At 44.2% G+C, this 24379-nt stretch overlaps 3 protein-coding genes and 1 pseudogene across 3 annotated transcripts in view; 3 read left to right on the top strand and 1 right to left on the bottom strand.

The window, feature by feature from the left end:
- Positions 1 to 2828, top strand: part of LOC109475283 — a 4164-nt gene extending 1336 nt beyond the window's left edge. Inside the window, exons 3-8 of the mRNA XM_019775889.1 lie at positions 1 to 144; positions 464 to 623; positions 822 to 932; positions 1342 to 1482; positions 1731 to 1938; positions 2271 to 2828. The exon at positions 1 to 144 is cut by the window's left edge and continues 136 nt beyond it. Coding sequence (XP_019631448.1) covers positions 1 to 144; positions 464 to 623; positions 822 to 932; positions 1342 to 1482; positions 1731 to 1938; positions 2271 to 2491 — 985 coding nt within the window. The 3' untranslated portion in view covers positions 2492 to 2828. The remainder of the gene's footprint in view (positions 145 to 463; positions 624 to 821; positions 933 to 1341; positions 1483 to 1730; positions 1939 to 2270) is intronic.
- A 1761-nt stretch (positions 2829 to 4589) lies between these two features.
- Positions 4590 to 10312, top strand: LOC109475282. The gene is made up of 7 exons (XM_019775888.1): positions 4590 to 4853; positions 5202 to 5416; positions 5787 to 6087; positions 6578 to 6737; positions 7048 to 7299; positions 7571 to 7778; positions 8310 to 10312. Exons 1-7 carry the CDS (start codon positions 4627 to 4629, stop codon positions 8528 to 8530), a joined length of 1584 nt encoding a protein of 527 aa, XP_019631447.1. The 5' UTR covers positions 4590 to 4626; the 3' UTR covers positions 8531 to 10312.
- A 1153-nt stretch (positions 10313 to 11465) lies between these two features.
- Positions 11466 to 14546, bottom strand: LOC109475305. The gene has a single exon (XM_019775920.1). It carries the CDS (start codon positions 14228 to 14230, stop codon positions 13184 to 13186), a length of 1047 nt encoding a protein of 348 aa, XP_019631479.1. The 5' UTR covers positions 14231 to 14546; the 3' UTR covers positions 11466 to 13183.
- Positions 14547 to 19181: 4635 nt separating this feature from the next.
- LOC109475155 lies at positions 19182 to 20263 on the top strand (annotated as a pseudogene).
- Positions 20264 to 24379: the final 4116 nt, after the last annotated feature.

Below are 24379 nucleotides of genomic sequence, written 5' to 3'. Positions count from 1 at the left end.
GGTGCCGACAGTCGACCTGTCCCGCTGGATTCAGGAGAACACCGCGGTGGAAGATTACGTCATCTTCAAGCTGGACGTTGAGGGTGCCGAGTACGACATCTTAAAGAAGATGCTGGCAGACGGAACCTTTAAGTGGGTGGACAAGTAAGTATCTTCCTTAGATTTGTTGGCCTAGTGTCAGTGACCAGAAAGTGTGATGTCCTTGAACCTTGTAGTTGCTGTAAACCAATGATTAGCCAGGAGTGTTATTGTAATCTTACAACACAGGCTATTGTTTATGTTAGCACATTAAAATGTCAAAAGCACAAAAAATGTCTGGATAAAATAAGAAGTGCACTAAATTCTATCTTACATCTTACCTCTTCACTATAGTCTGTGTACGTTACTGTTTATCATATGTACCAAGTATGTATCAATCCTTAAAAATAACAACATGCATGTTGGATTTTGTTTCAACTCCTAGATATTACGGAGAGTTCCACTCCTGGCAACCTGTTACAGGATGGGATAAGACACAGAAGGCCAACCTCGTGTCTGATGTAGGAAAGAAAGGCAAACCTATGATAAGTTGGGCGGCCGAGGTCAGAAGTTACGGGGACTTTGACACCATACATCCTCCATTGGTGAGTACGTTTCCTTTGTGCTTCATTACATTGTTAATTTTGTTGATTTTCTGCTAGCACATAAAAATTGGCGAAGCCACGACATAGTACATGTAAATTATGAATGTTCCAGAGAAACAAGAGACGTATCTAATTGTCCAATATATTGTACTGAGCTGTATAAATCAATAATGATATCCTTTATTTCTTTCAATAAAGGCATCAGGAACTTTCGTTGGCTCCCCGGGCACGGTGTACTCCCAGTGCTCGGCTCCCCTGTCGGGCTCACCCCGCCTGGCTCTGGCTGTTCTAGTCGGTATGAACGCCAAGGTATGAACACACAACGCCCTTCCACAAGACGCCAGATCAGCCACACCAGTACTACTAGTATTTAGTGTGCTAAATAACACGATCACATACAAGATAGACAAGAGATACAAGAAGATTCTTCTTCGTGGCTTTACGACACCGATGAAATGCTACGATCTACAAGATAGACACAGACAAACCCTTAAGGACTTTTGGTAGATGTACTTGCACTAGAAATTGAATATACTATATTTCTAAATGACCCCTGATCTCCAAAAATTGTACTTGAAATGTTGCTGTTGCTCTATAGTTACGCGTGTTACGTGCGTGTTACGTTAAATGTCTGTCATGTGTGTTTTTGATGAATCTAGGAAGAGTAAATTGGATTTGTATGTCAATCTAATGGATTTCAAATACGTAAAATATCTAGGCCGCGCACAAGCTGGTAAAGACCATCGCGGCTCACTCCAGCAGGATGCCCGTCACGCTCTTCCTCTATGGAGACTTCGTGGAAACGTTTCCCGAACTGGTGACGGAATGGGCCAAAACTTTCACCATAGGCATGCGGGAGGTCAGGCTTCTTTTCTTCTGCGATACTCTTTTTGTCTGTAAAGAGGTCTATCTGTTTGTAAAGAGGTCTATCTGTTGGAATGATGTTGTATCTTCACCAATATATCTATCTGTCTATCAGTCTATCTATCTATCTATCAATCAGTATTTTCCATAACGTTTAGCTGATTTGCGTATCAATAATTTGCATCTGTTTTCAAATGGTTATCAAACAATAACAACGATCGCTCGTATTCCTTTCCCCTGCAGAACCAACCACTTCCGCTAGGGCACTTCAGGCTCCAATCCTCCCAGTGGATCCGGATGGCATTGGTCAGTGCCATACAGCGACTGAGCGAAGTGGGGCTGCAAACGGCCTACTACAGTCCAGAAAACGTGACAGACACCGCGATCAAGGACGCCAAGGCTCGGGGCCTTAGGATCATACAACCGACGGCTCGTTTCCCTCCAAAAAATGGTAATTTTCTTTGATTAAACCTGTTCAGATGTTGCTGCGCGTTTGCGCGAAATTATGATAACGTTTGGTGACTATGGGAGATCTTACGACGTCATGAACACATTATTCTGTGGTTTGCGAAACACAAATTCAAGAATTCCAAAGACTAGCTTTACAGAAACTTTGTACAAGCAAAAGAAGGACCTATCTCTGTGACTGTGTGGAGTATTTTCGAGTTACTTCTAATGATATTGTACGTTCTGTTGTTGGTGTGCCACGTTTACATGCATCAAACAAGACATTTTAACATTGACACGTGTTTCATGTATCTATATTAATATAATATTCCACAGAAAAGTGGCTCCTTACGACTGCAAACTACTACAAGTTTCGGGATGTAGAGCGGGTTCCCAAAGCTCTCCGCGTCATCACACAACAACTGGACAACAAGGGAGGCATCGTCAGTCTGGACTCGGACCACCCGGACAGTTACATGATCTCCGTCTTCCTCATGGACTATCTGGTCCAGAAGTCCGGATACAAGCTGGTCAGCATCGAGGACTGTCTCAAGTAGAGTTTGCTTTATACAATTTATCCCCTACTGACAAAAATCACGGTAAAATCAGAGTAATTGCGATTGCCTGCAATAGCAGATATGTGCCTTAACTACCCAATCAGGTATATGTTGAATACAGCTAAAGATGAGCCAAGCTCCATGTACATTCCATGACTATTTGATCTAGAGCGACTTTTTTTACAGTGTCTTTTGTAATTTTAAGCGAGAAGTTGAAACCGTATTAAATGCTAACTGTATATGTGCCAGTTTGTATAGCTGTGATTATAAGCATATCTTTATTTTGACATATGCTAAGCTCGATCAATGGACGCAATCGTACAATAAACATATCACAAATGTACAGTAAACAGATTCGGTTTCTAAATCACTCTTCATTGATTCATTTTCACTTGTCATCTCTGTATTTTTTCACTTTGCAGTTTGAAATCAATCTACCATCCAATCACTTTGAAATTAATCTACCGTCCAATTTGAACCATTATATTTAATGCACAAAATACAAAGTATGGCAACTTCTATAATATTGTATTATTTCTTGGAGACTAAACCGCTCCATTTTTTATATAAACTATATAGACTATAGACTAAATGTATATACTTATATATTCAGTCTTTGGTCTTTTTAACACGTAGGCAGTTTTCTATATATCGTCTATCAATATGATCTCACCAGGTCATATCAGAAAAGATGATAAATCTAAAGAGCGATCTACAGATGCAGTTCTAGAGGTAACAATACTTAACTCCTTCCTCGTATCCTGGGATCGCCCAAGATATCCCCACAGTTATGTCAGGAATATCCGTGCTTGGAGATTTTTTTCCTTACCCTTACTGATCCCACGCTCCGTCCCCCGTGTACACTAAATAATAAGTACGTGTTTTCGCCCGTCGCGTGCCACCGGATCAGCGGTAATTGGCTACTATGCAAGTGAACGAACTGGTTCAGTAGGCCTTGATAAATTATTCATAAAATCTGTCTTCGCTAGAAATCTACTGGATGGTATTCAGTGGCAAGCCCCCTCCCCCCTTACCGTAGTGTGTACGGTGAACTCGAGTAACCATGGAACAGTTTACTGTCGAATGATATGCTCTTGTTCTTGTCTCTGTGTTCACGAAGACACGGCATCCTGTGACACACATCGTCAAACACACGTATACAAGACGACACACTAGCGTGACCTTCGTAACAGACAACTTAGACTTGACCTTCAGACATACAATTGGGATTTGATCAATTATCAATGAACTTCAGTGTCTATCTGTTGATAATTCCCTGGCACGTCGAAACATTCGATTCCGAGACAAGTTGTCCAACACCACTAACGTTACAGGTTTTGGGTTTGACGCTGCAACAAATTTCGGTAAGCCAACGTTATTGTTGTTAACAGCACTAGAATAGATCACAACTTACATGCATGTTCTGAAACGTTTTATTAGAATATAGTTGATAGGGAAAACAGCATAACGTCCTGTCCGGTGATATAGGGTGGGTGGGGGAGGGGGGCACTTGGGGAGTTGACCGCTATGCCACCTGTTATTTTGATTTTTTGATGGTGGCACAAGTGAGACAAGAAATGCAAGTTCAGTCACAGGAATGCTCAGCTTCCACCGAAGATGGCAACATAACCGTCTTCGATAAGTTTCAATATTAGGCAAGTAATCTAAAAGGCCGAGAAAGGTTTCTTCTACAGTTCTGACCTTGTTGTATACAAGAAATTCCACGCAGAGATTGGATTGGAGGATTGTGACCGTCTTTAATCTGATCTTGGGAGAAAAACTTGCTAAACGTTACTGAGAAAACATTAATTCGAAAGGCTAACACTAAAAGAATAAACATTATAATCTATAAAATTTCATATCAAATTATCCACCTACTAAAATTATGTGCATTATAACGTTACCATTTTACCATCATTGATTGTACAACTTACGTCATCCAGGGAGTTTGTCGTTTCGTGAAACGTGAAATGATATAAGCATAGATTGTAATTCACCACATCCTCTATTTGCCACTATTGAGTGATCACGACAATCTGAAGATAGCACTATAAGATCCTATAACGTTGAATGTGCCTCAATTTTTGCTCTTACATGTGCCTGATACATGCACAACTCGATACGATCGCAGTACGATGGAGAAAGTTCGTCGCACGTGTGAAAGTCGCTGGGCCTTCCTGTTGATCGGGGTCTTCATCGGGAGCTGTGTGACGCAAATTTTCACCGTCCCGGGACTTCCCCACGCCACGGAACCCAGCAGACCGCCGCCGAGAGGCCCCGAATGGCTGTTACGGGCCCAGGGAAGTCAGGGGAAGGCGGTACGGTCTGAACACCTCAGAGACGGACAATTTTGGGGAGGAAGGTGAGTGTATTCATTTATGTATCCTCTACTTGTGACTTCAAATCTGTATGCACCATGTTAGGGTTAAGAATATCTGATATGTATGTACAAACCATTTCCCACAAATTAAACGTTGACGTTGTATAATAGAGTGTATAATAAACACAACGCTGGCACCATTGAACCCCTAGCCTGATTTTTTTCAGACTACAGGTTGATTAATTTTTCTTCCTGCAATATAGACGAAAAATGCAGACTGCAGGTGGGTATTTCTAATCCTGTTCTAGTTAGTAGATTGTGGTGGCACCCCAAACCGAGCTTCACACCTGTCACATAGCAAAAATTACCATAACGTCTTTCTCTACACAGTCCATACAGCCCGCCTAAGCCTGCTCAGCCCAGGAAGATCCTGCTGGATTGCGGTGCTAACGTGGCGTCCACAGTCCAGTTGTTCCGGGAGACCTACCCAGACGGACGGGACTTCATCATCCACTCCTTCGAGATAGACGAGAGACTGGCGCCGTTCTTCGCTCCGTACCCGAACCACGTGCTACACTGTCCTACAGGGGTGTCCAACAAGGACGGTCAGTAGGGAAAAGGGTGGGAGGGGGGCACTAATTTACTTATTATGTTTACCGAAGGAAAACATATTGTTTTTGCTCGGTATCCTCTTCCTCCTCTTCTTCTGAAAACAAATAAGGTCAAAGACCTGAACCACACGTCTGTCACCATGGTAACTAGTGTTGGGTTACATCATGTTGCAATTTTATAGTAGGAGGGATTTAGACTCCTGTCACCATGTATGTGAATGTGTTTGAGTAAGACTTAACAGAGCAGACCATATGCGAAGGTAAACATTATGAACTTGCTTTGCAAATGTTACTTTTCTAGTGTTATTTATAAAGATAAGGTTTCTAGACCTTCGATTCGAGTCATCTTTTTCTCTGACACCAGGAAACATGACGGCTTACTCCGAGTCCGCCTGGTCACCGGACAAAGGAAAGAACAACCGCAGGGATATGCAATGGGGAGGGGGGTCGCTCTTCGCTTTCGAAGACGAGAAAAAGGACACGGAGACGGGCGGCATACGGAAGCTGTCCCACCACCGGACGGTGCCGACAGTCGACCTGTCCCGCTGGATTCAGGAGAACACCGCGGTGGAAGATTACGTCATCTTCAAGCTGGACGTTGAGGGTGCCGAGTACGACATCTTAAAGAAGATGCTGGCAGACGGAACCTTTAAGTGGGTGGACAAGTAAGTCTTCGAAGTTTCTTTCTTTGCTCTTCTTTAAGATTTATTTTTTACTTAGTTTCAGCCATAGCTCGTGAGCAGAATGTGTAGCATTTGAACAAAGTCAGGATGATCAAAGCATGTTGATTAGTCGGTGGATTCGGGCACACAGTATACTAGTAGGAAAGCAGCTTGGCCTACGAATGTACAGGCTCTAAAAATGAACTTAAGGTACTTTCGGCAGCGGTATCCTCTTGATCACTAAGCAATTTATAAACATCGGCCAATGTTCGCAGGTCAAAGAGTCCTGTGCAAAGTGGAAGGGTCAATTTTCAGGCAATTCTTTGACGATTTTGATATGTATATTTTGACTGCACATGTGTCGCTGGCCTAACTGCGATTTATAATCATATCATCTTTGAGTCAATATAACGTTACCAACCCCACAACCACCAAACCTGCTATGCACATGCTAGAATATCCTGACTACATCCAGCTTTTGTTTCAACTCTAGATATTACGGAGAGTTTCACCACTGGCAACCTGTTACAGGGTGGAACAAGAAACAGAAGGCCCAACTCGTGTCAGATGTAGGGAAGAAAGGCAAACCTATGATAAGTTGGGCAGCTGAGGTCAGGGATTACGGGGACTTTGACGCCATGCATCCTCCATTGGTGAGTATCAAAGGGCTAGTCCAAGAAAAATCTGGGGTGCATATTGTAAAACATTTTTTTTCTTTTGCCAAATAAAGTTATTCCACGGTGTAGCAAAATTAGCAAGCGTTTGGTCAGTCGTTTTACCTCCGCGTATTGAGGTATTGGTTTTGTGGGGGTTTATGTTTGTTTGTTTGTTTGTTTGTTTGTCTTTCTTTGTGTGGTTCAGCTATCTTGCTGATGTTGAGACCAGTTCTGCGAACTGGTAAGCGGCCGTTGTATGCTTAACGCCACTAAAGCGTGCGCCATGCTATTTTCTATGTCATCCAAGGCCTCCAAGAGTTTTGTGGGCTCCCCGGGCACAGTATACTCCAATTGCTCGGCTCCCCTGTTAGCCTCCCGCCGCCTGGCTCTGGTTGTTCTAGTCGGTATGAACGCCAAGGCCGCGCACAAGCTGGTGAAGACCATCGCGGCTCACTCCAGCAGGATGCCCGTCACAATCTTCCTCTATGGAGACTTCGTGGAAACGTTTCCCGAACTGGTGACGGAGTGGGCCAAAACTTTCACCATAGGCATGCGAGAGGTGAGGGCGGTCTCCTATCATGTCTTGGTATAGATTTGTACTAAATGTGTCATTCTCTCACAGCATTTGGATGAGTGAATAGAAATACGTAAGTTATAAATACTAAAATAGTTACGACTTGTTAGTGGTTTGTGCCGGCAAATTGGACCCTCTATGGCCGACTAACCTCCGAATATTCCTTTTAGTCGATATCTACTATGTAGTCAGCCTGCAAAGGAGTCTGGTGGAGTCTAGTTTTGTTCGAACGATTTTTAAATTCTTCCCCCTGCAGAACCAACCGTTTCCGCTAGGGCACTTCACGCTGCAGTCTGCCCGGTGGATCCGGACTGGCCTGGTCAGTGCCATACAGCGCCTGAGCGAAGTGGGGCTACAAACGGCCTACTACAGTCCTGAAAACGCAACAGACGCCGTGATCAGCGAAGGCAAGTCTCGGGGCTTGAGGATCATCCAACCGACGGCTCGCTTCCCTCCAACCGATGGTATTTTTCTTCCTTTGAAAATTCGCCCCCTTTCGTTTATCGTTGTTATGTTTACGGAAGGAAAATATATTGTTTTTGCTACGTTTCCTCTTCTTCTTCTTCCATTCCAAACATTAACCTCTGACCTGGCCAATGACCTGATTTGTTGACGTTTGTCGCCACGGTAACTAGTGTTGGATTACATCATGTTGCAATTTCATAGCAGGACGGATTTAGACTCCTTTCTGACCATACACATAAATGTATAATAAAATACCATATATAGACTTAACTAAATTCATTACTCACATACATCATGTATACCTTCCTTTCGTATCTGTAGCAATGATACACTAGACAAATTACAGAATGGCTACATTAAGTGTAGGTACATGTAGATTATAATTATTTGGACTTAAGTTACTAGTTGACATCTAGTTTGATTGGTGGAGAACATGTATACGTATTTTATTGCAATCATCTACTAGAATGTAGATGATTGACCCCTGCTTTCCCAAGTTTTATACATTAATATTTCTTTTTCTTCAATAGATCAGCATGCCCTGACGGTTTCAAACTACTACAAGTTTCGGGATGTGGAGCGGGTTCCCAAAGCTCTCCGCGTCATCACACAACAACTGGACAACAAGGGCGGCATCGTCAGTCTGGACTCGGACCACCCGGACAGTTACATGATCTCCGTCTTCCTCATGGACTATCTGGTCCAGAAGTCCGGATACAAGCTGGTCAGCATTGAGGACTGTCTCAAGTAGATTTTTAAATCTACTTGAGAAAGTACAAAAAATACATTTTTGAATCTTAGAAGATTAAAAAAATGTACTTTTTTTTACTTTCTCGGAAAAGAGCTTGAAATATCTTTAGGGAAAGTAAAGTCTTCATCAATGCATTCGATCATGCTTATGCTTTTTATATGTTTATAATTTGGTCTTCTGTTGTATTATGTTCTACAAACTTTAAGCTTAAGGCAGACCAAATGTTATGCCTCACGTTCATTAGAATGTCAAGAAGAAATTTTATCATGATGTTTTTATTTTATGGCTTTATACGTTGTGTACAGTATTACAAAGTGACAATGCAGAGTTGTGAAAGAAATATACGTATACATCTGTAGGCAACTTGTGCATCAGGCCACAGTGATCGTTAGTGCGTTTTACTTGGTTCAATGATCACACAACGAATGATGTTAAAAAGTGTTAAGTGTAACCACCCCTTGGACGTTCCTCATTTCCTAGAGTTGAAGGTAAGCCCCTTTTAATGAGTTCTTGTTGCAAAGACGTTCGGTCAACAGAAGCAGGTGCGCCGCTGTACGTATGAAGCTAGCTGTTGTTACTGGATGTCACGCAAGATGGCGCTTAATCACCCCCTATTCTCTGGATGCCGTATTACGTACACTGTGCAAATGTTGACGGAAGAGATTGAACGGCATTAGAGAAAGGGCCAACCATTAGAACCCTACTCTACTACTCTCTAGTACAGCGTATGAACGTAATTTTGCAAAGACCTAAATCCCTGGAGGGCTTACCTACCCTTATAAGACACGTATGACAAAGGAAAGTGTTAGCGTTTCCGTTTTCTACAACCAATTACGTGAACGGTGACGCAAATCGACAGGGATCGATCTTAAGACTAAAAAGTCTTTCCTGGACGCTTTCCTTCTTAACGGTCGTGTGGCTAAGTACTAGTATTCACTACACTGGCCAATGACGTTGCCTCTTAAACTCCTATTACCAGTTCCCACTTCGCAGCAATACACACGCACACGCACGCACGCACACACACACACAAATACACAGGAACACACTCACACTGAATGATCTAGTCGCTTTCACAGATTGTAATAAAAATGCAATGCTCAGGCCAGTTAAATGAGATGGTATATATGTGCTCTGTGGGAAAAACTGTACACACCCCTGCAAAAATATCCGCTATGGACCGTCCCTTTACAAATGTTTTCTCGATCGTGTGAAACTTCTGTTGGCTGGAAACTCTGACTGTTTATTCACGTTACCAACAACTAATCTTTTCATTGGCTCTTTCTTGTTTCTGGCGCTTTGTTTCTCCGCTGGTTGGGGTTTACTTTGTACACAGCAACCCTTGTTTCTTGTTGTTACTGCGAGTCTTCTATGCCAAAGATCACAAGTTTGCTTCAAAGCGAGTGTCGTTTTTTCAATGATATATTTCGGAGACTTCTGAGTGTGCCGCTTTCTTACTTCGTGTGCAGGAGCGTAGATACTTCCTACTGAGCAGAGGTTTAGACTTAGGCTGGTTTTTGATGTCTTTTCATGCGTTTTTATCTGGCTTTATATTTTTCACCAGCCTTGGACACTTCCTTGTCAATTTGATACTGTTTTGTAACCATCAAAAGAACTGCTTGGAGATTATGCAAGTGATGCGTAAGTGCTATGTCATGCACACCTTGCATAAGCACCGTTTAACGGTACTTATGCAAGGTGTCTTATAACACTTATGTAAAGGACAGTACACAGAAAACTGCATTAGCGTTAGAAGTTTCCCTTGAGGCTGTGCAATTATATAGTCACATCCAATACTGCATAGTCTCGTATAGTGTAGATTAGTAGTGTCATAGGATTTTTGTTACAAATGTAATAGTTTGTCGTCAAACGTTGTTTCTTTACAATGTTGTAAAATTATGTATATGTTGTCAACACCCGGTCGAAAACCTACTAAAAGTCAGTTCTGGCTCTCAATATTCTCTTCCAACTAGACAAAACGATCTGGTGTGAATTTTTAATATTTCTTAACGTTTAAGAGTATTATAAAAATGCGTAGTAATTCAGACACTGAACAATTAGTGAAATCTTGATGTGCAAACAACAATTGAAAAGCGTGTAAGGTGGATTCTTAAATCGCTCATGTCATGGCAAAACGTGATTTGGTAAGACACCACAAGTGACAGGTTGACAGGTCTGGTAAGTGTTTTCTTTGCACAGGTTTACCTTATCGCGTAGTTGGGTTTGACTTCGGGACTTTCTGTCCATATTTGTCCGCATTCCGCTAAGTGAGCAAAACAAATCCGCGGTTTTCTGGGATGGCAGATTGCTGTTTGTTTCAGGTAAATATTTTATACAGCTAATAGCGCTGGTCACGAGTTTCTACCAGGACAGTAGGGCAGAACTCGTAGGGAATGTAAGTTTGGATGCCAGACCGATGCATAACACGCTAGGCCCAGAGTTAGATCAGTGTCTAACTGAGGGGGCTATGATATAATTTCCTTGGGGGCATGTTCGGGCCCTGGAGCCGGGGAACTGGCCTGTGTAGGTCCTGGAAACAGTATGGCACTCAGGCTACCGCCTCATCAACTAAACACACACTACACCGGTGATTTTTGCTTGCGAGAATCAAGCGGGCTGAAGCAAACTTTTCCTCGGGGGCATTCTGGCCCTTGTGCCGAAGAGTACAATGTAAGCCCTGACAACTGTCTGGGTTTCATGTTACAAACAATCCAACAAGATGAAGTGTTTTGTGTTGGTCGTAATCGACTCATGTTTGGCCAGATTGTAAAGTTGTTTTGATGAAATACACGTATTGTTTAAACTACTTAGCGATCGTTAAAGTGTATATCTTTGAACAAACTTCACAAACGCAACGTCAACAAGTTTCTAACCAATTTATAAAAAAATCGTACACATAGGCATAATCTTTTGTATAACAGTTAAATGTTTTGAATGTTATTGAGACATAACACTGGATTATTTGACACTGAGGCGTGTGTGTATGTTATTCTTGCACATTGTTTTGGTGAAGTAGCGAACAATTTTAAAAACAAACGGCACGTTTTGGCTGGCCAATCGATGGAACGTGTGACCTATACTGCCCCTCTATATACAACATGTCATGAACTTAACTCTCATCATGTCAACACGGCTAAGTGTATGTGCCTCTGCTGACAAAAATCTCTAACGCAAGCCGACATTTCTTCAACTTTCTGAACAATACATACACAGAACCACATACCTTGAATCTCACACTGTTAAAAGTTCATGGTAGATTATCTATCAATAATATATCTACTATTTGCACTGTTACAAGTATGATTGTATGTTTAATTCGATGGTACATGCATATTCTTCACTTCAACTGGTAAAGGTGGTTTTTATCACCTGTTTTATATCCCCTTCCATTGCAATATATGGTACATTCATATAAACAAGCACAATGATATATGCACATTTCGTGATCTTTAAATAGATTACGATTAAACATAAATTATGACAAAAACATAAATTATGACAAGTTATGATATGATATGGCTGATCGATCGAGTATGAATTGACTTGACCCTCTTAACACTGTACAAACTTACAACAACGCTGGTTGGTCAAGAACAGCATAGTGTATTAGTAACAGCCAACCAGAGTGATTCTTACTCCCAGTTCATTGGCTTTTAATTGTATCTGTATAGCCGGTATAACAACCTTAGGCGTAACACACCAGCTTCGCAGGCACGCGGCGCAGCGGCAGCTGGCTACATTACACCGAACGACTTGTTACACCTAACGCTTAAACATTGTTTAAAGCTATCTAATTGTAATGCCCCTACTGTACTTGGTGACAGCAAGTTCCACTCTGCGATAGTTCTAGGAAAGAATGATCATACGACCTAATCGACACAAAAACTAGGCCAATATACAGACTGAGTAAACAAACACGTGCTTTATAAAGAGTAACTACTTGTACAGGTGCGCAAATGAAGTAGCTTTATCTAGATGACTTTATAGGGTTTGTACATCACTCGCATCAACGCTATTTATCACACGAAAGTAGCCTCTACCAGGCTTCAGGAGGCGGCTGGAAAGAGTAGAAATTGACCAAATAGAGAGATAACATGCCGGGGGAGTTGGTCCGCTAGAGAGTACATTTTGCCGCAATCTTTCCAGCCGTCTCCCGAAGCCTGGTAGTACTGGTAGAGGCTAATACGATACCGGAATGAGTCACTGTAAAATAATTTCTGAAATGTAGGAAACTTTGGATGTGTGTGTGTGTTTTCATCCGGTATCGGACAATTATCTTTTGTTGAGTTACGCGGAAATTGTAAACCCACGTGCTGTAACTCAGTCGGCCATATCACATAGTTGCGGTCCTGTGATCGTGAGACTTCGGTACTTGGCGGACTTCCAAGTGTCGCAGACAAAACACATGGCCGAAGTTCCAAAACAATCCGTAGCGACATTCCTTTGAACTTGTAACAAACGTCTTTCACGACAATCTTTTAAAGAAAATTCTACTGTTGCTGTTACTTTAGTCAATGTTGTTCACATGTAACACTATATAGTGTAGAAACATTTACAACGCCAATGTCCCCTAAGCAGTAAAACAAGCAGTATACTATAGCATTTGTATACAAACAGTTCTAGATAGCCTACAATGTACAAAGGACAGTATAATTAATGGGTACTGGTGCGCATTCTAAGGTACCTACAATCCTTTAGTTTTTCTAACTCTCTTGCAAAACTGTCGTCCATTGACTCACCATCAACCGCAACTTTTCTAGTCCTGTTTTTGTCCAGAGCTACTTCTGTGTGTCGCTTCTTGCCGATGAAGTTCTTGTTTTTCTCCATCACGCAGATGACACAGGGACAGTCCTTGACTTGAGCGCCGCCGTACGATTTCGGATTCCTGTGTGCAAGGGGCTCGTCTGGGGTGTAACTCCGCGGCAGTAAAGCTGGGCTTCTCGGTGGACTTGTCCGCTCGCACCCCACCAGATCCGCCAGGCTGGTGTGTTTCCGCTGGAGAGTTAAACTGGGAGACCCCGGGGCCGGGCTGTCGGAAGCTCGCAGGTTCGCGACTTGTTTGTGTAGCGGTAGCGGGTCGGGGAGGCTTCCAGCCTCGGCCTTGGTACCGCTCGCCTCCGCTTCCAAGTTGTCCACCACCCCGGAGAACGTGTTGGAGCGCTTCCGTCTTCTGTTGTGTTCGGAATCGTCTGAGGGATCTGCGAGGAGTCTGTCCATGGAGGAGTTTCGCGGAGGAAGAATCTCGTGCGATTTCGTGAAGCGAGGATCGCCAACTCTTCCCGAACGGGGCGACGACGCGTCGGAACCGTGTTCTCCCAACAGTCGCCTGCGGACTCGCTCTTCTGTGGAGAGTGCTGGCGACGAAACTCGTCGGTCTACCTTCGGAGAGCCGTACTTTGGCGACCCAATGCTCGGCAGGTGCTTGACGCTCGTGCCGCCCGGCTCAGTCGCAATCCGCGACGCGCTCCGCGACAACAGGGGCGACCTGGAAAGACCCTTCGCGCCGTGAAGGTGCTCGCCATACTTCCTGATGATCTCTCCCTGCTTTCTCTGGATATCGAAGATATTCTTGATACAGTCCAACCTCAGTCCGTCCACCTGTGAGTGCAGTTCTTTAGTCCGCATGGAGTTCAGAACTCTCGCTCTGTCCCACGATATAGACGGGCCAGTCTGAGGGCGTCGTGCGTTCGACTCACTCATAACTCTTCTTACCCCCCTCCGGGTTCTCTCTCAAAACACAGCCGCAAGTTGATACATTCAAGAAATGTTTCCACCCTCTCTCGAATGCCCCCGTACAAGGCCAGGCCGTCACACACAACCAAGCACGGAGAAAAGCGGGCCCGTTTGTGTGTAGCTAACAGTTCTCGGCTCAGTGTAGAACGCTTCTGGCTTTTGAATGGCCGGACGTGCACTTTGGTCAGGTTCCTGCCAGGGGTAATTGTTGTCCCAAAGTCCTCCGCTTGTCCAATTAGAGAGGTTGACTTAACGACAGTGGGTTGACTAAAGTGCGCGGGGCGCGGAGCCAGTAGCCTCCCACCAGGCTCCTTTGCAGGGTAAATAAACAGTAGAAATCGGCCCACAAAAGGCATGTAACTGGCTAGGCGAGTTAGCCGGCCTTAGAGGATCCAATTGGCCTGCACAGAAAGTTAAACTCTCAAACTTTCCTGGCCAGTTACATTCCCTTTTAGGCCGATTTCTACGATTTATTCAGCCTGCAAAGGAGCCTGGTGGAGGCTACGGTGTCACGCCTGCAGCACAATTAGTGCCACCCGCGGACTGTTATCTACTCCAGGGCGACAAATATCATTCTAATGGTTCAGTAAACTGTGGACTGTGTACACAATGGGGAGATAATATCCATCCGCCACCGACCTGACACCTGTTTTATATACATATATTTTCTACGTTATAATTTTAGCGCACAAGTTGAGATGTTTGAACGTGAATGTGTACATTTGCGGGACACCGGCAGTTACTAGATGGCAAACGACGATAATGTCGCTATTAATTTTTCTTAATCCCTTCCTTAAACACTGATTACATATAAGAAAGTAGTTAAGTGAGATTGATCATGTAAACAGTAACATTGCGTAAAGAATCAAACAAACAACTACATACAAACAAACAAGGGTTTTAATGAGAAATCGGACGGGATTTCTTATCTTGTATTTACAAAAAGTATTGTTCCTGACTAAACACATTGGATGTTGTTGTTTAATGTTCAGGTGATCTGTCATTAGAACAGTGCATGGAGTGGGGAGTTGCGACGCTACAATAACATTTGCAGAAGTTTACGTCAACCTTAGCAAAGTGTTAGACTATAAACTAGCTAGTCAAGACATCTTAGCCTGGCACCCACGGGGTTTTTGAGAGCGTTTTACTGGACAAGCCTCGCGTGTCATTAACTACTTTTTCGACAACTTGCTGTATATTAGTTTTCTCCAAGCAGATCTCTTGATGGCTGTAAACGTAAAGACAGAATCAAATTGGCCAGGCAGTATTCATTGACCAGACAGTGGTGGCCACTTAGAGACTACAGTAGATTGGGTGGCTAAATGTTAACTGTCTGGGCAATGGATACAACCTGGCCAATTTGATTCTGTCTTTGTAGCGACCAAATGACCTGCTAGGAGATTTGTACACCAGTATACCCGTGAGCGAGGTAGCTAGAATCCAGCCCCGTCAAAAATGCCCAGGGGTGCGCCAATAGACCTGGGCGGGCAGGCAACGCACCTACCACCAAGGAGAATCCGGGAAGCTTACGGTATGCTGGTCTACGTGCAAAAAAGGAAACAACAAAACCCTTCACCACCCTTAAGGGGGTTTAAGCGCAGCCAAAAGCCTCTTGAGATCCTTGAGTTCCATTAAGGCCCTGTTCACGGAGAGAGGTTATATAAACATTATTAATTCCTAATTGACGCCGTAGCTATGCCGGTGTGAAATGTCATTGTTGTGGTGCTGTGTTTGTTCGTGGCTTTGACAGGGCTTGTTGTGAGGCTTGCGTCATGGACACAGTACATCAATCAGGCCAACGCGGACGGATATTGGAAAGTAATCGGGCGGAACGACAAAGAAATGTGTGTGTGTGGCACGTTTGTAAGCGTGATGGAAACAAAGTTCCGCTTTAAAAAGCACCTGCAAGAAAGCACTTCGGCAGAACGTCTCATATAAGGTCGTATTCGCGCATGTCGGAAAATATCCTCTGCAACAGGCAAAATTCTAAAGCAACGTTTACCAAAAATCCAACGAAAACCATGAAAATTTGGGGTTTAATTTTTATTTTCATTTTTATTTCACAGGCGCAGTACGTTCTGCCGACGTGCTGCTTTAGAAGGTGTATACGAGCGAGCTCGCCTCCAAGCTAGGTAACAACAGAGATCTTAGCAAAATGAAGGATTGGTATTTGTGGTTTTGTCTACCTTATCTTAATCTTACAGCGCGGTCACATCAGTGGTAGGTCGTGGTACGATTTTGATGCCGCCGAATTTTCAGAGCCAACCGCTGATAAGGATCTAAGTACAGTTAAAATTTTATTACAATGCATAAGGACAATGCATGAACTTGTTAAGTATGTACTCCAGGATAGAGACTTTACAAGCTAATCTCCTAGCAGATGTTGTGGTACGAGATCGTAACGTTTTGTGGCTTCCCTAACTGTCCCTCACTTGATACATCTGCTTGGAGATAAGGTTTAGTCCAGCGCTGATCACGTCTGCACCTGTAGGTTATATAAAGGTTGTTGTCGACTGTAGATGTAAGTTTAAACATCTCGCATGACGTTTTGTGTAACCATCTACAATAGAGGCCCAACCTGTTGTTCCGCTGCCTGTGTCATATGACAAACAGTTGAACGTGAAGTGCAGAACAGCATGTACACGTGAGAAATGAGGCGTTACAAGTTCTGGCACGGTCTAGATTTTCAGTTGTTGTGACATACGTTAAAAGCCAACCACATGAAAGAAACTTGCGCCAGTCAATGTTCTCGAAAACAAGCTCTTGTCCGAAACTGTGAAAACAGGAAGAAACCGTAAACATGGTACTGCTGACGTACAGGTAGTTATGGATCGTTAATTGACTTGAATGATTTCTGTTGGCTCTCTCTAGACCTCCTATCCTAGAAAAGGCCACTTTGAAGCCCACAGAAGGTAATATCCAGGCTAAAACTGTACTTTAATTTGTACTTTGGCGGGGCAGATGTAACGTTAACGTACTTACGATGGAGTTTTTTGGGGCAGGTGAAATTTATCTGTTCTCAGCCGCAACAAGGTCGGCGCATGTACAGTATATCTTCGTGAGTGATACTTGATACTTCAAGGATGCTGTAGTATGCTGTAGGATGCTGTAGTATGAGCCAAACTGGTAGGGACACGTGTTTTGAGAGACTACGCCAAGGTTACACCTGACTTACATGTTATGTATATAACTGTCATCAGAAGCGATCGTGCATTGGGTCGCGCACTTGCGCCACCTAGCGCCTGAAAGTAAAGCGCAGAACTCGGAGATCTCGTGCCTCCATTAAAACTTTAGAGCTCCCAACGTCGGAAATGGCAGACTTTGGGAGCGGACTTAGACTGGACTTAAAGCTAATTTAAAACACTCAAAACGTTTAACAGTTTCTAACCCATTATCAACTATTCTTTCAGAGAGTTTCAATCCATTCACCTGTTTATAAGATACTACAGTATGGTTTTCAGTGTATCTATCTATATGAGCGATAGACGCTCTATTTTAATTATCTCTGTCTATCTAGGAATCCTGTTTATAGATAAAGTTCTGTCTATTTATATCATTATCTGTTTTGAATATTGTTTAGATTCGTAACTGCACTGGTATATATTAGCCTGACTAATCGCGCTCCTGGCGGCCGCCCCGAAGTTGGGGGGGGGGGGGTCATTAACCTCCGGCCGAGAACTCTTGTAACACAGGCTATGGTATATATACTCGGAGACTAAATTGAACTAGTGCTGTTGGTGGAAGGTATATCCTGGTTACTAAACATATTATAGCTCCCGAGTCCACAAATAGTTTTCGGAGAGAATGTAGGACCCGGGAGCTTGGTAACCAGGCTAGGGAAGGTAGCCTTTTCAGTACACATGAAAGTAGCTTGTACAAATCGAATAACAGTCGCCTCCTCTGTCACTACGGAGCTTCTTATATCATTACAACGTTTCTTTCTACATCAAACTGTGTAGAGTTGAAATAGACGAACCGACGGGAGATAGCAGCGGGATCTAACTCGCCGCTGACGCACGGACACCAACTCCAAAGGCCAGTTTGTAAATGAAACGCCAGAGGCTTGTAAACACGTGGCTCGAAACGCATAATATATGTCTATCGCAAGTGAATTATTGACTTCACATGCGACTATAGAAAACTTTTCGTCCTCAATTCACAGGCTTGATAACCGTCCTCAATTCACGGATCGACCTGAAAATCGTACTTCACCCCGCGACTAGTGGGGCAGCGGAGTATTTTTTTTCGGTGAGCGACGCGAGTTATGTCGGGGAAAGACGGTTTTGCCGCCTAATGCTGAGGTCACATTTCCGAACCGGGGCCCGGCCGGGCTGTTTCAGTTAACGAAAAATGAATCATTTATATCAATCGTATACGCAAACAGTTTCCATTAAAAACTTTTTTGTGCTTTGCTGTCTTTTCTTTAATACTTTTCGTTCCATAAGACTAGCTGCCCGGCCGGGCCCCTTGAAATTGCATTGGATACCTTTAAACACAAGAACAGATGTGTATTATAATGAAAGGTTTGGCTAAACTCATATCTTCAAGACCGACCTTTCTGCAATACACGTGAGCAACGTACACGCCGGCGTCCCACTTAAAATCATTTCACAGAACAGTCCAATAGAAGCGCGCGAGCCTCTGATAATCAGCCGGCATCAAAGCATCACTTGATTAGCGCTACAGCTACAGATCCGCCTTAACTCGCTGCAAAGACAGCTCATACTCATACCACAGCTCCTATCTTAGACAGGCTAAGGGATGGCTCTGAGCTATCTATGATTGTCACTCCGGATTTGTCACTCCGGGAACGGCAATCTTTGTTTTTTGACATCCCTTGAGATTTAAAGTGACCATCTCTGTCACAGATAGTATTGCAGGACGCTTCGAGTGACTTTTGCTAACTACTAACGCCACTATGGAGATGTATACGGGGAACTGGAGCTCAGTGAACGGCACGGGTGTCGCAGACGACCCGCAAGCGCTGGCCCTCGCCTCGGACGTCCTCGCAAAAATCCTGACCGTCGCTCCAGCCGTGTACGGAACAATCACCGTGGTAGGACTGCTGGGGAACCTGTTGGTCATCTACATGCTTCTGTGCCACTCCAGGACGAAGGACGCTACACACTACTACATCTTGAACCTTTCACCTCGGCGTCATCCGCCATGGGCCGGTGGGTGTTCGGCAGGGCCGCGTGTAAGATCGTCCTATCGCTGGACGCGTTGAACATGTTCAGCAGCGTGTTCAACCTGGCCGTGTTAAGCGTGGACCGCTACCTGTCCATCGTGTGCCACGCTAGCCATCCTCACCTCCGCCAACGCAAGGTGGTCGCCGCGGTCTGCCTAGGAGTGTGGCTAGCGGCTTGCCTACAGACCATCCCCGTGATGGCCGTCAGCGATACGGTTCTAATGGAAAACGGACAGTACGCCTGTGTGCTGAACTGGCCTGACGGTAAGGCTATGATCTGGCACAAGGCGTTCACGTCTTACACATTCGTGATCGGGTTCGTGGTGCCTGTGTCGGTGATCAGCGTGTCGTATCTGCTGGTGGTCCAACATCTCCGCCGCAACACGTCTGCGCACGCCGCGGTGGCCAGAGTCTCCTCCAGGATGCGGACGAAAGTGGTGAAAACGGTGACCGCGATGGTGGTGACGTTCGTGGTGTGCTGGCTGCCGTTCCACGTGTGCCAGCTGGTCGGTCTGGCCGTGGACTTGCGCCCCACGCCGGTCGTGTTGATCCTGTTCCACATCACCTTAGCCATGGCCCACGTGAACAGTTGCGTCAACCCCATCCTCTACGTCTTCATGAGCCAGAAGTTCCGCGGGAGTTTTCGGGCCGCGCTGCGCCTCGACCCGCCGCACAACGTCGACGGAAACAGGGACACCGTCGCGCGTCGGCGTCGCCTGGACACTCCAGTCTTCTTCCAGGAGGAAAGACGCGAGGAAAAAGACATTCGATATCCGACAGGAGTTATCTTGTCTTTTGAAACTGCAGTGTAGAACACTACAAGTAGGTGAGGGTGTATGTGATGACTGTAAGCCTTAATATAGAGTCCTTGTAGATATAGGTGTAATACTAATTCTTGTAATTCTTTCTCCTACCCTTATATCTCAGTTGTCTAACCTAGTGCATTTGGCCCATGTAGGGAGTGAATATGGAATTAAGTTCATTGTCATTGGCATTGATTTATAGACTTCTGTTTCAGCAATGAGGTCCTTTGTTTCACATGTATAGAACAGTTGATTTCTTGATATTGTGTAGTCATGATTTTCCTTCTGACGAATCAACAGGATGATACTAGTATGTTATTATTCACTTCTATATATTGATGAGAGGAGATCTTTGTTTTTGTTCGGCGTAAAGTGGTTTGCAATGTGTCTGTAATCTTCCAAAGATAAAGACACCAGAGAGATGTTAGTTGCCAATCGTATGTCAAAGTTATGTTAAATTTAGAAATAAAAAAGTCAAAGTCAAGTTAATGTCATATTTTTGAGGTAGTTCTCCCTATATATTAATAAACGGATTTTCTTTGATGTACAGCACATTGTGTACAAGAGCCGTTCTTGTGTGTGTGGTAAGCTTAAGAGTGTGAGTGGGAGTTAGCCTCGAGACAGCAGGCCCTTCAACGGGCCTTCAATGCGGCTGAATTTGAAGTTCAGGATTTGATTGTTTCCTTATGTTTTCTTTTTCTTAAAGATACATTCTGCTGTTTTCTGTTGACGCCGTGTTTTATAGCTCCCTTTTTCTACGTATCCTCATGCAAATGTTGTATGAAATGAAGGTTACTAGAATACGGTTACGGTAGCAATCAGAAACAATAATTATTTTACCAGAATCCAGCAAAATTCAATTGTCTGAGTTGAACGGTTTGAGCGCAGATATGGTGTGGTGGTGATGGGTGATGATTTGATTTTACCACTACATCTTCTTCTGAAAATCTGGTCGTCATACGATGAATAATTCGTGTCAGAAAGCCCTCAAGCAAAAAACAAATAACTAGCGTGGTGAACAGACCGTCGTGGCTTCCCGTTCTCTCTACGGCACTAAAGAGTGTGCACGCACGTCCGCCCAGCCTCCTGCCCTGTTTAGCCTCCACCAGGCCTTTCGACGGGTATACGGATCGTGGAATTCGGCAAAAAAGAAAGTAAAATTGGCCAAGGGAGTCCGACCGCGGGAAGGTAGTTTCTTTCCCTCCTTTCTCTGCGCGGCCAGTCAAACCTACAAGGCGGCCAAACTCCCCTGGCAAATATTCTCCTATATATAGCCAGCGTAGTTAGTCTGGTAGAGACTATGCCCTGTCCACGCTTGTCCATGTAGAGATCGACTGCAAAAGCAAAGGCCTGTGCCAATCAATAAACGAGAGCCGAAGGAAAGCACTCCAATGCTGGCCTGTAGCGAACGGTCACTAGGCTAGGAAAAGGTATGCAGTTAGCCTCTACCAGGCTTCGGGAAGCGGTTGGAAAGAGTAGAAATAGGCCAAATAGACTGATGAGTTGGTCCTTGCTAAGAGAACATTTTACTAGTCCCTCGCTTCCGGAGCGGCAAACTGTTATATGATAACGGATATTGACAGGCGAAGGTGTAGGCATCTTGCAAACTTGTAATCAAATGTATAACAGAAAGACATAGCATCTCGCTTCTTCTGTATGATGTTCCTTCATCGTGTATGTAGATAGAAGTAACAGCATGTTTCGACGACGTAAACAGCAGCTCTGTATTAGTTCTGGTTGTGATTGGGTGTGCCAATTGATCATCTTTCTTCACTGTAAGGAAACCAGAGTACCGGGAACTGATATGCCACTAGAGCACCCCCCCCACACACACACAAAAAGCCATGCCTCATGCAGGTATAGTCTGCTAAGGACGCTGGAAAGAGTAGAAATTGGCCAAATAGTCAAGGGGGTCAGACCGAGAATTCAATGTAGGAAAGAAAGACATATCATCTTGCTTCTGCTGTACGAGGTTCCTTCGTCGTGCATCTATGTAGATAAAAGTAACATAATGTTTCGACGATGTAAATAACAGCTCAAGAAACCGAGTACCGTGACCTGATACGCCACTAGAGCACCCCCCGAAAAAAAAAGCCCGACCCATGCAGGTATAGCCTGCTAAGGAGGCAAGCAGACATCACTGCTTTATGCTTTATGGAGTTAAAGCACTAGCTGCCATGTTAACAATGCAAATGGCTGAGATAATCCACGACACTTCAGCGACTTTTTGTCTTCTGACAGGACGAATTGACCTGTTTCACGTCTATCTCTGCTGTATTGTAAACTCGCCTTTGTGCGTAAGTAGCACATGTCTCGTGTCTGTCAACACGTCTGTTCAGGTGCTGAAGTGCCCCTTTGTGTGGGACATTGCTAGAGTTACCTTCTCGGATATTTTCACGGAAGTAGGTCAGGAACATAAAAACATATTGCAGCGTCATTCGAACTGTCCATGTTGAAACGACGATATTTCAGAGATGGTAACATCGTTTCCATTTTGCTAACCTGGTTTGTACTGTAATGCTGTACTGTATTGTACTGTATACATCGACACTCACTGAATATCATTTGTTACCAGAGGGAGTGCCAGAGAACAGATCTAACAAATGTATCCTGGTCTCATGAAGTTAATATTTGGTCGCAGTTTCTGGAATATGAGAGAGGGAGACACACACACACACACACACACACACACACACACACACACACACACACACACACACACACACAGACAGAGAGACAGAGAGACAGAGAGACAGAGAGAGAGAGGGAGACACAGAGAGAGAGAGAGAGAGAAAGAGAGACAGGGAGAGAGAAGCAGACAGTGAGAGAGAGAGAGAGAGAGAGAGAGAGAGACAGAGAGAGAGAGACTAGGGGTAGGTAGAAAGAGAGATTGTGAGTTTTGGTCGCTGCTCGAAGTCTGTAACTACATTTCGGAATGTTGCGAATCTTGATTGCTTGTACTTTTCCCCAGGGCAAAACTTTTCCTTCTCAACAACACATTCAGTGTACTGACGCACAGCCGGAGATTGTATTATACTTCAGAGGGAGTGAAGCTGTATGTACGTGTAGTCTATAAAGTAGTTGTAGAAAGTAAGAGGCAATTATAATACAGATGTATGTTTCCCAACTTCACACACTTTAGTAATGCAACTTCCTTGTCTATAGAACTGTGAATGCCTTTTTTAGTAGCGTCTCGCATGTTGTCTTCCTTATGTTAATGGCAAAAGAGGAAGAGTGGCCGACATGCAGTCAACAACAGAAACAGGAGAATATATTACGTCCGTAAAGCAGTGTGGGCCAATTCTTAGTACTAACCTCCATCAGGCCTTTCTAAAGGGTTATAGATAGTAAGGTTCTAGCCTCAACCAGGCACCGCGGATCGCTGGAAAAATAGTAGAAATTGGCCGACATATACCAGAGAAGATCCCGGGCCATAGAAGATCCAATTCGCGACCCACGGATCACAACTCGCAATCTTCTATCCCTTTATTTCGGCCAATTCCTACTATTTTTCCAGCGATCCGCGGTGCCTGGTAGAGGCTAGTAGTAAGGTTCGGCAGAAATAGGAATAAAAACAAGGTCAAGGACTTTCTAAAGGGTTATAGAGAGTAAGATTCGCCTCAGTAATTGACCAGTGGACTGAGCCGGGTTAAAAAAGGTAACATGTCCCTTTGGGAGGTTTGTGTCATGCCGCTATGTTCTTTGAAGTTCCTATCCAGGACACCATTAAATGTACCAAGTCGTGATCATTATATTGCTTTTCCGGTGGACCGCATGTAGCGGAGCGGAAAATGTTTATCGAACTCTATGGCGACGAAAATCCACCGCGGCTAGCTAGCTCCTTAGTAGGCTATTAAAATTGTGGCGTACGTGTATATGTTATATAACCTTAGACGTAACCAGGTCAACCGGCAGCTCGCTGCAAGCATCCCAACCGGACCCAGCATGTCTCCCTCGATATGGTGCCGCTGGAGAAGACGGATGCCCAAAGTGTGTGGGTCTCAGATTCGCAACCTGTTAGTCACCTTATCCACCAGAGGTGTCACAAGTGTCAGCAGATATACATCCGATACTAAACTATAACGCCCTAAAGGCAAGTCACGCCTACTTTCACTCTTAGAACTG

The sequence above is a fragment of the Branchiostoma belcheri genome, unplaced genomic scaffold (assembly GCF_001625305.1).
Source record: "Branchiostoma belcheri isolate BF01 breed outbred unplaced genomic scaffold, Haploidv18h27 scaffold33, whole genome shotgun sequence".
Classification (NCBI taxonomy): Eukaryota; Metazoa; Chordata; class Leptocardii; order Amphioxiformes; family Branchiostomatidae; genus Branchiostoma; species Branchiostoma belcheri.
This window is presented reverse-complemented; position numbering and strand designations above follow the sequence as displayed.